This window comes from Canis lupus, chromosome 12 (assembly GCF_048164855.1).
Source record: "Canis lupus baileyi chromosome 12, mCanLup2.hap1, whole genome shotgun sequence".
Lineage (NCBI taxonomy): Eukaryota > Metazoa > Chordata > Mammalia > Carnivora > Canidae > Canis > Canis lupus.
Genome location: NC_132849.1, coordinates 21266296 through 21279613, shown reverse-complemented (window position 1 = coordinate 21279613; position 13318 = coordinate 21266296). Strand labels below are relative to the sequence as shown.

Sequence of the window (13318 nt, the reverse complement as noted above, 5' to 3'; positions counted from 1 at the left end):
AGTCTAAATAAGAAACTATATTTTGGTGGCAACTGGCATCATATGAAAATATTGACTCAATTCCCAGGTACCTTGGATATGTGAAATTCATACTCTGTGAAAACTCTAGAATATCTGAACAGGAGGGCAGCAATCTGATTGGAAGTGGAAATGGGCAAATTTCTGGAAGATGCATTTGTATTACAGGCAGTTTTTACTTCATGTATTAAAAGTCAATTAAAACAGTTTTTTCCTTAAAGATGCTCGTATTTTATCTTACATATGATTGAAAAAATATATTTGTTCTTTAGATCAAAGAATTCATGTATATGTCTAACATACATACCCACACACTCATATATGATAGAGTGGCTTTGAGGGACAGAGAATACTTTGTGAAGATTGGAGTGGGGTATGCTATAGAATGCCATACCACCTGCTGTTCCTTGGCACCATTCATGACTATTGGCATTCACCAGCAGGCACTAATAAGCCTGCAGAAAAAGAGAAAAAATGCAAGCTTTTAATTCATATAAATAAGTTATATCATAATAATTTAGCTAATATGTATATTTTTCTCTATGGCAGGCATTGACCTCTATCCTTTCTTTATTTCCTACCTGTATAATCACCAAGTTGATTAATAGCCATTCAAACCTATCTTTCAGACACTGGGTCAGTCACAGATAAAAGCCATGGAAGTATGATAAATAATGATGGAATCTACATTTTTGGTTTTTTTATGCTCCAAGACAGCTTAGTCATCAACTATGCCCCAAGCTTCAGTTGTGTGCTTAGTTGAATCAAAAAGGTACCAGTAAACTATTGCAGTGACATGTTCTTCTTGCAGTCCCCAAATTTCAGTTTCAATCACAAATGCATTCTAGAACAGGAGAATTATTTGGGTTTTCCCTTTTCATAGAATCTTAAACCACAAAAGGTCCTTAGAATATAGAATCTCAGAGATGGACAGGACCTAAATGATGAGATGCCAGATGCAAAGTATGAGGGGCAAAGGATTACAGTGATTCTCACAGCCGTAGGGTAGATCATTACACTGTCAGAGAAATCCCAGTCATCAGATGCAAAGTACTCAGTGTTGATTTTTAAGGTAAGGGTTGAAAGTACATATATGCTGAGCCTCAGGCTGGTCACAGGCCTCTGTCAAGTTAAACTCCACAACCTTCTAAAGCTAACGGAGTAATGATAATCTGAAAACTTGTTTTTAGTTCAAAAGAGCAATGCCCCAACATACCATCCCTCTCAAACTATGGCTCCAGGCTGGCTAGGGGGCTTTGTAATATAAAAAGCTCTTAGAGCTAAAAAAGACTGAACACATGAGCATTGGAGTATTTTTTCCTGGGCAATTAAAAACTTCTTGGCATTCCAGGAAAAAAAAAAAAGCACATCATTTTTAATGGGGTTCAGTTTTTCATTTTTTGCACTGAAGAGGTTTGACCTTAATAATGTAAGGTTATACTACCCAGCAAAGTCTCTGAGTTAGCTGGACTAAATAAACATACCTTTAAAGAAAGATAGAAAACACAACTCAGGAGAAAACACGTACACACGCACATACAAGTATATATACATGTGCAGAGAACGGTCATTCCCCACATGGATGATAAAACAATACATCTCATTATCTAGTAGAACAAAAGACCAAATATCTCCTACTCATCTGTAGCAGTGACACTGAATGTCACCCTCCAAAATCTGACCTGGCCACACCACAATCACAGCTCAGACCCCAGATTCTTCAGAATCTTTCTAAAACATAATAGTACTACTCTTTGTCAACTCTGGAGAGTAGACTAAGAGAATATTAATATAGTGCTGGGTTATAATTTTATTGTTGTGAGGACAGACTGTTAATAAATGTAAAAGGCTAATGATTATAACAATAAATATAAATACATATACATAAAAGGAGAGGGGAGGGAGAAGAGAATTCTATCTGTAGCACTCACTTATCAGCAGGTGATTTTGGTGACTTTGATCAGGCTGTTTTTAATTTCCGTGGGCCTTAGTTTCATAATCTGAAAAAGGATGGTACTGATGATGAAGGCACCTAGTTGTTAAGAGGATTAAGAGAGGTAATGTGTGGAAATTACAATATTATCTAGCATAAAGAATGAGCTAAGTATTGATAATGTTTCCTCTTCTCCTTAGGTATGGGCAACATAGTTAAGGGCCTCTCTTATCCTGATGTTTCTTCTAAGTGTATTAACTCACCTTTTGGATGAATCTTGGGGATAGGTCATGGTGGGACAAGTTTTTATCCAGATGCCAGGAAACAAAATTTTTGTAGAAATTAACAGTCCTTCTTACATCTGAAAAATAATTAACTTCAAAATATGGCCTTGCACTGTGCATACTATGTTGCAAAGACTGAAATGCAATCTGGAAGTTAGGTACTTAGTTCCACATTAGGTGCCTAGCTAACTCAAGCAGCGCAGTAGACCTTTGACATGAAATATTTAAAATCTTTAGAATCTGTGATCTGTAAGAAACCTTAGAAGTCCATGGCATTTGGTAATTTGAGCAGACATAAATGATACAATCTGTGGAGATGAAGAGTCATAAAGCTAGTAAGTAAGCTTAACTTATGCCCAATACCAGTACCAAAAAGCAACTTGGATAATCTACTCCACTAGGGTGTATAGGAATTTGCTTGCAGTAATATATGTTACCCCCAGATGTGTGCAGTCAAGTATGGCTCCTCTCCAAAATATGATTAGAGAGATATAGAACCTGTACAAAGGCAACTAAGATTACTTTGGGGCTAGACACTATACTAATTACTGACATGAAGGATTAGACTCTAATCCTTGGACAAGAGCCTGGGGGCAGTGTTGCACAGTGTTTAGCAGCATGGTGTCTAGAGTCTGGGATACATGGACTGTTGCATGGATTCTGCCTCTATCTGTATGACACTGGGCAAGTTACTAAACTTCCTGAAACTGCAGTTTTCTCATCTGTAAAATGGAATGGAAAAAATAACAGCTACTTCATTAGGTTGTCAAAAGCACTAAATAAGGTACTGAGAGCTTACGAAGAACCCTAGCCCTATATTAAAATAATTTTTAAGAGTTTAGGGTGAATGCTTAAATTTTTTGGTAATGCTTTATTGTGTTCATAGGAAAAAATATATATAATTATATAGACTTTAGGAATCAGAATTTGGAAAGGGGTGGAATTGGACTATACACTTCTTCAAAGACAGAAAAAAATACTGTAAGTTTAACATGTGCTGAACAAAATAGCTCTTTATAAAATATTATGATTTACTGCTTTGTTCTGGCTCAATTTTTTTAGAAATTCCACTAATTCAGTTCTGGCTCAAATCTACTAGTAGGATTGGGGAGGGCAACATTGAGAAAAAGATGAGAATATTCAGTTTGTACTTTAAAAAAAAAAGCATGGAGATCCAGTTCCATCAATGTAGTTTTTGATGCAGCTTTTCTTGATTTTGTTTTTGGTTCATAGTTTGAATCAAGACCCTGTAATTTTCAAAGCTCTATTGTATTTATTTAAACCCAAGATATTTGTGTAGGGTTTTCAGGATCACACATATCAGGAAACTTCAGGCAGATCCAATCAAGAAGCAGTGTGAGAGTGTAGGTCATGTTTTTTTAAGAGTTCCTAGTGATTTCACTGCTGCAGCATGTCCAAATGTCATCCCAGGCTCTTGTCTGTCTCATAGCTTAACTTCCAATACATTGGTTCAACGTTGGAAATAGAACCCAAATTCAAGCCCTTCTGCCCACATCTCTACTGCCTCTCCCCTCGTTGTAGCACCAATCCCTTGTTGGATGATTGCATCCTTTTATCTATTCTCCTTGTACTTTTGTCACTCTGCTGTATATTTCCCAGACAGCAGCACAGCACTTCTCAAAATGGAAGTTAGATCATGTCATGCCTTTGTTCAAAGCCTTCAATAGATTAAAATATCGGAGTAAAATACAGTCCTTACCCCCAGCCCTCAATCTCATCTCTGAAATATTTTCTCTCCCTCTGAGCTGCAAGCACACTGGTCTCTTTATTCTTGATCAAACATGCCAAGCACACTGCTGCCTTGGGAGTCTTTGCCCTTTCTGTTCCCACAATCTGGAATGTTCTTCCATTCCCTTCAGATTCCTGCTTAATAGTCATCTTAGGGGACAACCTTCTTCTGCCCACACATGCACTCCTTCATCATTCTCTGTCCCTTGCTCTGCTTTATTGCTCTTCAGGATTTAGTTCTACCTTGTTTATTATACATTTATCTTTTTCTGTCTTTGCCAAAAGAATGCATGTCCCATGAGAGTGGAAAGTTTATCTGGTTTATTCATGGTTGTATTGCTAGCAATGGTCGGCACATGGTAGCCACTCAGTACATTTGTTGCTGAATGAATTTCTCCGAATGAAGTGGAAAGATTGATTGAGAAAAGCAATTTACTCAAAGCTGAAACAGAGGCAGTCTGTGCTTTATAGATGATCACATTAATGATTCTGAATATTAGGATTTGCCCCTTATTTCAAATCTTCCACTTGCCACAGATCAAGTCTCACCCAATGGGGTGCTGACATCAGGAGTAACTCAGAAGATGAAGTGGAGAATTGAGATTCCCTTGTCAAACTTGTCACTGTTATGGCCTCAAATGTGTGCTTTACTGTGCCAGAACTAGCTCCCTCTCCCACATCCTCTGTAACCAAAGATCAGACAACTGTATGCTTGTGCGGTGGTGGGCAGGAGAGAAATGACAGCAGAGTTAGGGGCCCTACCTCAGAAACATCCTGAGGAGAATCCATTTAACTTCTCCCAAAATCAGCCAACAGCAGGGCCTTTCTACTCAGTAGAAATGGGAGTTCTCCACATTAGTCCTTCTTAGATTTGAAATTCCTCCTTTGTAGTAAATTACAGAATTATATAAGCACAATGCCTCTTTAGTAACCCCAGAGGCACCTGTTTGGGGACCTGCAGCTGTGCTGTTAAAATATATTACCTCAGAAGCCAAAAAGTTGGCAGTATCCCCGGCTGCATTTATTATTTTATTCATTATTTAGTCAATATCTGTTTATTGAATACCAGCTATATGCTAGCCGCTCAGCCACATGCTGCAGTGTAGTTAGGAATCCATCAGACATGGTCTCTTTCTAAAGGAATTGCTCATCTAGCAGGAGAAATATCATACAGTCATAGAGCTGGATGTGTGCAAATCAAAAATAAATAAGGCTCCACGAGGGCAAAAAAACACAGGGAACGAATCCCATTTAGGGACATGATGTTTGAGCTGAAATCTGAACAATGATTAGAAATGAGAGGAAGAGGTAGAATGGAGAGTATATCAGGAAAGAGACAACACAGAGTATGTCAGGAAAGAGACAACACAAGTGCAGGCCTGGGGTGGAGCGGAGCATGGCACACCTGACAAGTGAAAGATGGTTTGTGTCAGGCTGATACATTGTGGGAAGTGGGAGAGGACAGGAAGACTAGCCTGGAGATTAAAGAAGGGGCCAGATCATGCAAGCCTTGCACAGTCCTTTAATAAGTTGGCCTTTCACCTGAGAACAATAGGAAGTCTCTGAATGGTCTAGGAAAGAGACATTGCATGATTGATTTGTATTTTTAGAAGTTCACTGTGGCGGCTGCTGTCTGCAGAAGGGACTGAAGGAGGACCAGGCAGATGAGAGAGGACTGCTGGGAGGACACTGCAGTCCACCAGATAATAGCATGTGTAGCTTGCATACATACTGTATTGGTGTTAATGGGAGAGATGTAGTAGGAGAAAGAGAGGCACATTAAGTAGGAAAGCAATGGAAATGATAAAATCAGTTTGGAGATTCTGAAAATAGCTATATTGACTCTGCATCTCAGTTTCCAGATTTCCATTTTTTATTTCCTTTGCAACAATGCCTATTTTGCCACCCCTACTCAGGCCACATTACTTTGGTACTGTGCTACCATACTTTGCATTCCATTTCTCCAAAAGCCTTGGAAAGGAGGTACAACAGGGGTCCTCTGATAAGCTCAGTACACCCTGAGTCAGCTCTGCTTTGAAGCCCTTAGCTAAATCTCAGAGGGTATGAGTTAGCTGGATTCTGGAGATGAAGGAAAATAGATTAAGAAAAAAGTTCATTTCTACTAGTGATACTTCCTATATTGGCTGATATTATAGATCACAAATAATCAAAACAGACCTGTTAAATTCTTTTAATCAAAAAACCCTGGTGTGAGTTCACCTAATCTTTATTAAAAGTTGGAAACATTGTGGGGAAGAAAACCAAACAATTTTACTTGTTAAGGAAATTATGAAAAGCCAAATTATATTTTTTTACTGATTCATATTTTAGTAATATCTTATTTGCACTAAAATTGTCCTTGTTACAGGTTTTCTAAGGATGACAATATTGTATTATAGGTTGTGGCATCCTCTATTCACTTTATCACATCAATCTCTGTGAATAGCAAATACCAAACTGGGAGAAAATAGCACACACATATGAGAAAAAAATTTAAATTTTATTTATTTATTCATGAGAGACACAGAGAGATTGGCAGAGACACAGGCAGAGGGAGAAGCAAGCTCCATACAGGGAGTCCGATGCAGAACTCGATCCCGGTACTCCGGGATCACATCCTGAGCCGAAGGCACAAGCCCAACCACTGAGCCACCTAGGCTTCCCAAAACAAACAAAAATTGATGGAAAATTGAATATACTATAACAAAACTCAATAACAAAAAAAAAATATTGAAGAGCTAAAATTATCACCACTGATTCATAGATTATTTTATGCATTTATTCATTCTCCATTCAAAATTATCTGATATATAATTCTTACATAATTTGCATTAATGGCAACGCAAAGTTCCATCAGAAGTTCTCAAACAGGGATCAAATGTGCCCTGGGAGGATTGTGAGGTGGTGTTTGGCAGAAGAAGGCACTAAGTAAAGGAATTGCAGAAAGTGGAGGAGGGACTGAGATTGTTATTTCAATCTCGTAAGAACTATTCTTATTGATTAGTGTATTTCTTTGAGGTATGGACGCTCAATATTTCCATTGAAAAAAGAGATCTTTGACTAAAAATATGAATGAAACAAACAAATAAAAAGTCCCCACAAACTTGTCTGAACCAGCTCTCTCAGGGATTTCTACTTTCAGACTGAATGGAGTAGCCAGTAAGAGACCGATTCTCTTGCTGAGCACAACTAGAAATGCAGGAAAAAGTCATTTCCTTGAAAATATGGAACAGCTGCCAAGAGGGTCAAAACCTAGACTAATTCAAAACGTGATGCTCATTGAAGGGAGCCTAACTTTGTGCATTTTACTTTCCTTCCCAAGCATTTGCTAATTCTTAGTGTTGAAAGAGAAACTGAGACAGCCGATGGAAGGTAACTGCAGAGAAAAAAGAGAATTATTTAGAGTTTCCAGCTATCTCATAGGGCTGGAGAGGCAAAAATTGGAGTCCAGGACAGCCAAGGAGCCAAAGGTCTCATGGAGAACGAGGAGTTCAAAGACTGGCATTTGATCACAGGTTTTTTGTTTGTTTGTTTGTTTGTTTTTTTATTAAGGTCTTCTCTATTAAGTTACATGTACCAACAGTCAAGAAGCAAATTAGGGGTACCTGGGCAGGTCAGTAGGTTAGGTGTCCAACTCTTGATTTTGGCTCAGGTCATGATCTGAGAGTTGTGAGACAGAGGCCCACATTGGGCTCTGTACTGGGCATGAAGCCTGCTTAAGATTCTCTCTCTCTGCCCCTCCCCACTGTCTGCCCCCTCCCCCCCCAAAAAAAAAATAAAGAAGCAAATTAAAAGCATCCAAAAAGCAAAACAAAGTTTTCAACCATATCATGATGATGGGAAAACAAAAACTGGAGAAACTGTTCTATAAATAAGGTGAGATCATTGGTAACACATCCCGTCCTCTGGTTGTACCCCTAGAAGACTATTCATAGGACTAGGGTAAAAGAAAGGTAGACTACAACTGACAAAGACTACAAACTAGCCTCAAGACACTTCAGTCTTTGGGTTGAAATGAGCTATCTCTCTGCTGCCCCCCTTTTTTAAATTTTTATTTAAATTCCCTTTAGTTAACATACAGTATAATATTAGTTTCAGGTGTATAACTTAGTGATTCAACACTTCCATGTAACACTGGTGCTCATCACAACATCTGTGTCCTTTAGAAAAAAGTAAATCCTTTCTGGAAAGAGAAAACACTATCCAGACTCTATAGTCCAAACATTGGTGTCTGTCCTCCAAAATTCATATGCTGAAATCCTAATATCCAATATGAAGGTACTAGGAGGTGGAGCCTTGGAGGCTCTAAGGTCATAAGGATGGCGCCCTTATGAATGGGGTCAATGTTCTTACAAGAAAGACTCCACAGAGATCCCTTATGCCTTCCACTACATAAGGACACAGTGAGAAGTCACTGGCTATGAACCAGGAAGAGGGCCTTTAACAGAATGCACCCTTTTCTGTGCCTTGATCTTAGACCTCTCAACCCCCAGAACTGTGAGAAATAAATTTCTGTTGCTGAAAAACCACCCATTCTGTAGTATTTTCTTATAGCAGCCCAGACTACAACACAGACCCTTTATATTTTCCCATACAAATGTTGGCCATTTAATAAAAAAATCAGCTGACATTTAAAAAAATCCATAATCAAGATAAAAATCAAGCTTATTACAGATGCCACAATAAAGTCTATCTCCATTTTGGAAGCCTCACAGAGCTCCATAATAGCTCACTTAAATTCAAATTCAAATTTAATTAAATGAGGGACACCTAGGTGGCTCAGTGGTTGAGCATCTGCCTTTGGCTCAGGTCGTGATCCTGGGGTCCTGGGATTGAGTCCCACATCAGGCTCCCTGCAGGCAGCCTGCTTCTCCCTCTGCCTATGTCTCTGCCTCTCTCTACATGAATATCTTTTGTGAATAGATAAATAAAATCTTTTAAAAAACAAAAAACAACAAAATTCAATTAAATGAAACATGGCACATTCCAGTCATCAAACATCAGGGGTCAACCCAAATGAAGATTCTTACTTCATATTGAATGTTTGCTGACAGCTTTTAGGACCCAGTCTTCTCCCTTTCCAGTTAAGTGTCTGCATTTGGCTCAGATCATGATCTCAAGGTCCTGAGATTGAGCCCCACACCTGGCTCCCTGCTCAGCAGGGAGTCTGCTGCTGCTTCTTCCTCTGCTCCTCCCTCCTGTTTGTATGCACCTGCTCTCTCCCTTCACCTCTCTTAAATCAATCAGTCAATCAATCAATCAATCTTTAAAGAGATATGTTAATTATAGTTATTTTTAAAGTCCAAGTCAAAGAATCCTAATATTTTGGTCAATTTTGTTTCTGTTTTGTGGTTGCCTCACAGAGAGAGCTCTTCCCCAGCCACACACAAAAAATGGCTTGCATTTTGAGAGTGAGGATGCAGCACACCTATGAATAAGGTATGAGAAGGTTTCTTAGTCACAAAAAGGGACTTTTGAGGAAGAGCAGAGAAGGCACCTAAGCTAGTTTATAGTAGTGTCAGCCCAAAGAAGAATAAATGGTTTTGGTTTTTATCATGTTAGGGAGGTGGACTCGGGTTGAGACCTCCATGTGGGAGCTAGGATTTGAATGGTTCAAACTTCCCTACTGACATCAAAAGAAAGGTCAGTTTTCTTCCTTGCTTGCCCAGTTGTGGGGGCAAAATGGAAAGGGACCCCTAACATATCTTTTTAAAAGAGAGGACCCAATAATGAATTTGCTGCTAGAGAACTGGAATCAATTTTAAAAATTGAATAGAAATTTTAAAAAAACAATTGAATCCAATAGATCAGTTTCAAACACATTGGACACAGATGGAAGCAGGATGAGTGAGCTGAAAACTAGGTCAATAGAAAATAGCCAGATAAAAGCATAGCTAGGGAAAAATTAAGCCTTAAATGCATATATTATTAAAATAAGAAAGGCTAAAAATCAATAATGTGATTATTTATTTTAGAAAGCTAGAAAAACAGTAAGATATATCAGAAGAAAGCCGAAAAATAAAAAGAATAACAGCATAGATAAAATAGAAAACAAAGAAAATTTGCAAACCTTAAAGAAAATATTAAATTGATAAACCTCTTACAAAAGTAATCAAGAAAAAAGAGAGAAGATACCAATTAGCAGTATAAGAAGTTAAAAGAAATAATAATGCAGCTACAGATTATTTTTAAAAGGAGAATATTATGGATAATTTTATGTCAAATAATTAGGAAATTAAGTAAAAATAACAATTCCTAGAATACAACTTATGAAAGCTGACTTAAAAAGAAATAGAAAATTTAAATGGGCTTGTGTTTAGTAAAAATAGTTGAACCTGCAATGTAAACCTTTCCTCAAGCAAACACCCAGGCTCAGGTTGCTGTATGAGTGAATTCCTCCAAATATCAAAAAGAAATAACAATAAGTAATGACAGTCTTACTCATTCGCTTCCAAAAATAAATAGAAGGAATATTTTCTACTCATTTTTTGAGGGAAAGCATAATTTAGATACCAATACTCCTGAAGGAGATCAAAGGAAACAAAAAACGTAATTGTCTCAATATGTGCAGAAAACTTGTTTGATACAATTCTATACTTTAAGCGAATGAGTAATAAGAGAGAACTAAATTAAGCAAACAAAAAAATCTGTGAGAAGTCTAGAACGAACAATAGAATTAATGGTAAAATATTAAAATGTTCTCATGGAGGTCTAGAAGTAACAAAAATATAAATCTCCACAATATTTTACTGAAGGTCCTTGCTAGTGCAATGATGAGAGGAAAGAACAAGGTAAAAGAATTGGAAAAGAAGAAATACAACTGTCATATTTTGCAGACAGCATGATTGTATACACAGAACACCCAAAAGAAACAAACTCTGGAATCAGTAGGTGAATTATCAAGGTCAATGGATATAAAATCAATATATTAACAAAATTTTTCACATTACGGACACAAATACCTAAAGGCTTGAAAAGATGCCCACTTCTATATATATATATATATATATATTTGTACTTTAAAAATGAGAAAACTGGTGACTCTCAGCCCATGCTCCAGCATTTTTTTTTTAACACGTATGCATCAGCAATCTAGCACTTATTTGAAGGACATAAACTACAGAAATTATTTTGATTCCAGTCTTCTCCAACCCAACAGAGGCCAATCGCACATCTCAGTTGCTTCATCTCCTAGGCACCGAGACATTCCGAAATGCTGCTGGCTGCAGTGACCAGACCACGGGTAGTGAAGGGAATAACTGAGAGAAGCAACACAATGATTTTCTGAAGCATGGAGTTCTGACTGACCTGAGCTTCTGCTTCTGCTACAAGTTTAGGGTTAAGGACCACTCACAGTGGCTGGATACCCCTAGAGTGAATCCTACAGATAGGATGAGGGGAAATGGTGAATGAGTCGAGGGTCTATCATAGGAGAAGGAAGAAAGAGTAGATATGAGGGCTGCTTGGACTCACATTTACACTGGGCATCAAGTGTGAACCTTAAGTATTATCTCAAATAAGTCTATGTATAGGATTACACAATGACACAGACAAGACTGGAAGTAGGATATGTTTATCACACAACTCTAAACACATGTCCCTGTTTCTGCCCGCCATGCCTGCAACACACCTTTAACATTTTCTATAAAGTCTGCAATTATTTTATAAACATTGAAGTTATATAAATGCATGACCTAACTCTGTTAATACTATTATTTTATTACATATGAATATTCAAAACTTTTATAGCATTCATTCAGTATTATTTGTTTTCTTCTTCCTTCTCCCCTTCCCACTTTACCCCTGCTCCAAATCTATTTTATTTTTAGCTTGCATTTAAGTTGCCTGTTATTTGAGTAATTTCATTTTATCCTGAGTTAAAGTGTAAACGATACCAGAGTTTCGTTGTTGTTTTTAAGTGCTCAGAGCTTGGCCCTAAGAACTATTCCCTAAATTTGCCAGAATCTTTTCCCCTTCTAGACTCTTCCTCTAGCATCTACACACACATATTATTTAACATATTTAAGTTTCTATTCAGTCCCACATCACAAAATCCAACCTTTGCCAAGCTGTTGGTTTTCAGCTCCTAGATATAGGCAGCCTGGTTGTCATTTCACTCTTATTTTGTTTGCCTTAAATAAATATTTTTTCAATATTACATAACACAATTCTGCATTTATAAGACAATTCCCATTGGTTTATCTCACACATAGAATATCCTTAGGACTCTGAACTTGGACTCATCTCATCCTACTGCCCCAAGATCCTTCATCAGGTATCCCAGTATCTCTATGGGGAAAGTGAGATATTTTTTTCACCAGTTCATAATGTGGCCAGCTAATCTAGGTGCAGAGGCATGGAGTAGAGATGGGGATAAGGAAGAAGAAAAGGGATCAATATTTAAACCTTCCCTTGGCAATTTTAATTCAACTCCCTCAAATCAAAGCTGGCATTCAGCATTTTGGAGCTTCTCTTCTACCTCTCCTATCTTAGCCTCTCCTATTTTTTCAGAAAAATTATCATTTTCCAGAACATGTTTAGAATTGTGGGATAGATAAAGGAGAGAATACTAATAATCTTCCTCTTCTGCAAGGGATGGAGCATCAGAAGGTTAAAAAAAAAAAAAAAAAAAAAAAAGAGGTTCCAAGACTTTATTTCTTCAGGAAAGCTAAAGAAGGGCTATCTACTGAAACTGCAAGAGCTATATGTGGAGACTAAACCCAACAGTAAATTCTACTCCTCAGGCTTTTCCTGACTTACCTCCACCAGTTTGTTGGCGTGCTCACGAAAAACCTGGGCATATTCCTTCACTTCCTTTTCATTCCCACTCTTTGCAGCCTCAATGAGAACTAGCAAAGGGACATTGGTTTCCAAGAAAGAATCAGATATGTGATCCATCACTGCTTTCCGAAGCTGCAGTAAAAAACAAAAACAAAACACACACAATTAAGGAATAGAAGAATGGTGTATTTATGAGTCTATTATTCATTTAGCGATATGGATTATATAACTACCTGAGAATAAAACATTTTTCTAAACTATGCCCAGTTCTCATTATCCATGGAAATAATGTTTCAACTCTTATTAATTTTCCCAGTGCTTATCATATCACAGTAAAATAAAGAGGGCAGCCCTGGTGGTTCAGCGGTTTAGCGCCGCCTTCAGCCAGGGGCCTGATCCTGGAGACCCCGGGTCGAGTCCCACATCAGGCTCCCTGCATGGAGCCTGCTTCTCCCTCTGCCTGTGTCTCTGCCTCTCTCTTTCTCTATGTCTCTCATTCATAAATAAAAGTCTTTAGAAAAAAAAAAAGTGAAACAAAGAGAGATAACTGATA

At 37.8% G+C, this 13318-nt stretch overlaps 1 protein-coding gene and 1 long non-coding RNA gene across 12 annotated transcripts in view; one reads left to right on the top strand and one right to left on the bottom strand.

The window, feature by feature from the left end:
- The window catches only part of CTNNA2 (catenin alpha 2), a 1079777-nt gene that overhangs the window by 224360 nt on the left and 842099 nt on the right, over window positions 1-13318 (bottom strand). For all 9 annotated transcript variants that reach the window (XM_072769992.1, XM_072769991.1, XM_072769993.1 and 6 more), the window contains one exon: window positions 12745-12897. In XM_072769992.1, coding sequence (XP_072626093.1) covers window positions 12745-12897 — 153 coding nt within the window. The remainder of the gene's footprint in view (window positions 1-12744; window positions 12898-13318) is intronic.
- LOC140601277 (uncharacterized) overlaps window positions 1-13318 on the top strand; it is a 76193-nt gene that overhangs the window by 36522 nt on the left and 26353 nt on the right. For 2 of the 3 annotated variants that reach the window (XR_012004305.1, XR_012004304.1), the window contains exon 2: window positions 9348-9423. This is a non-coding gene — a long non-coding RNA (uncharacterized lncRNA). Of the gene's footprint in view, window positions 1-7311; window positions 7500-9347; window positions 9424-13318 lie in introns of those variants that run through there. The other variant, XR_012004306.1, reaches the window with a different exon arrangement.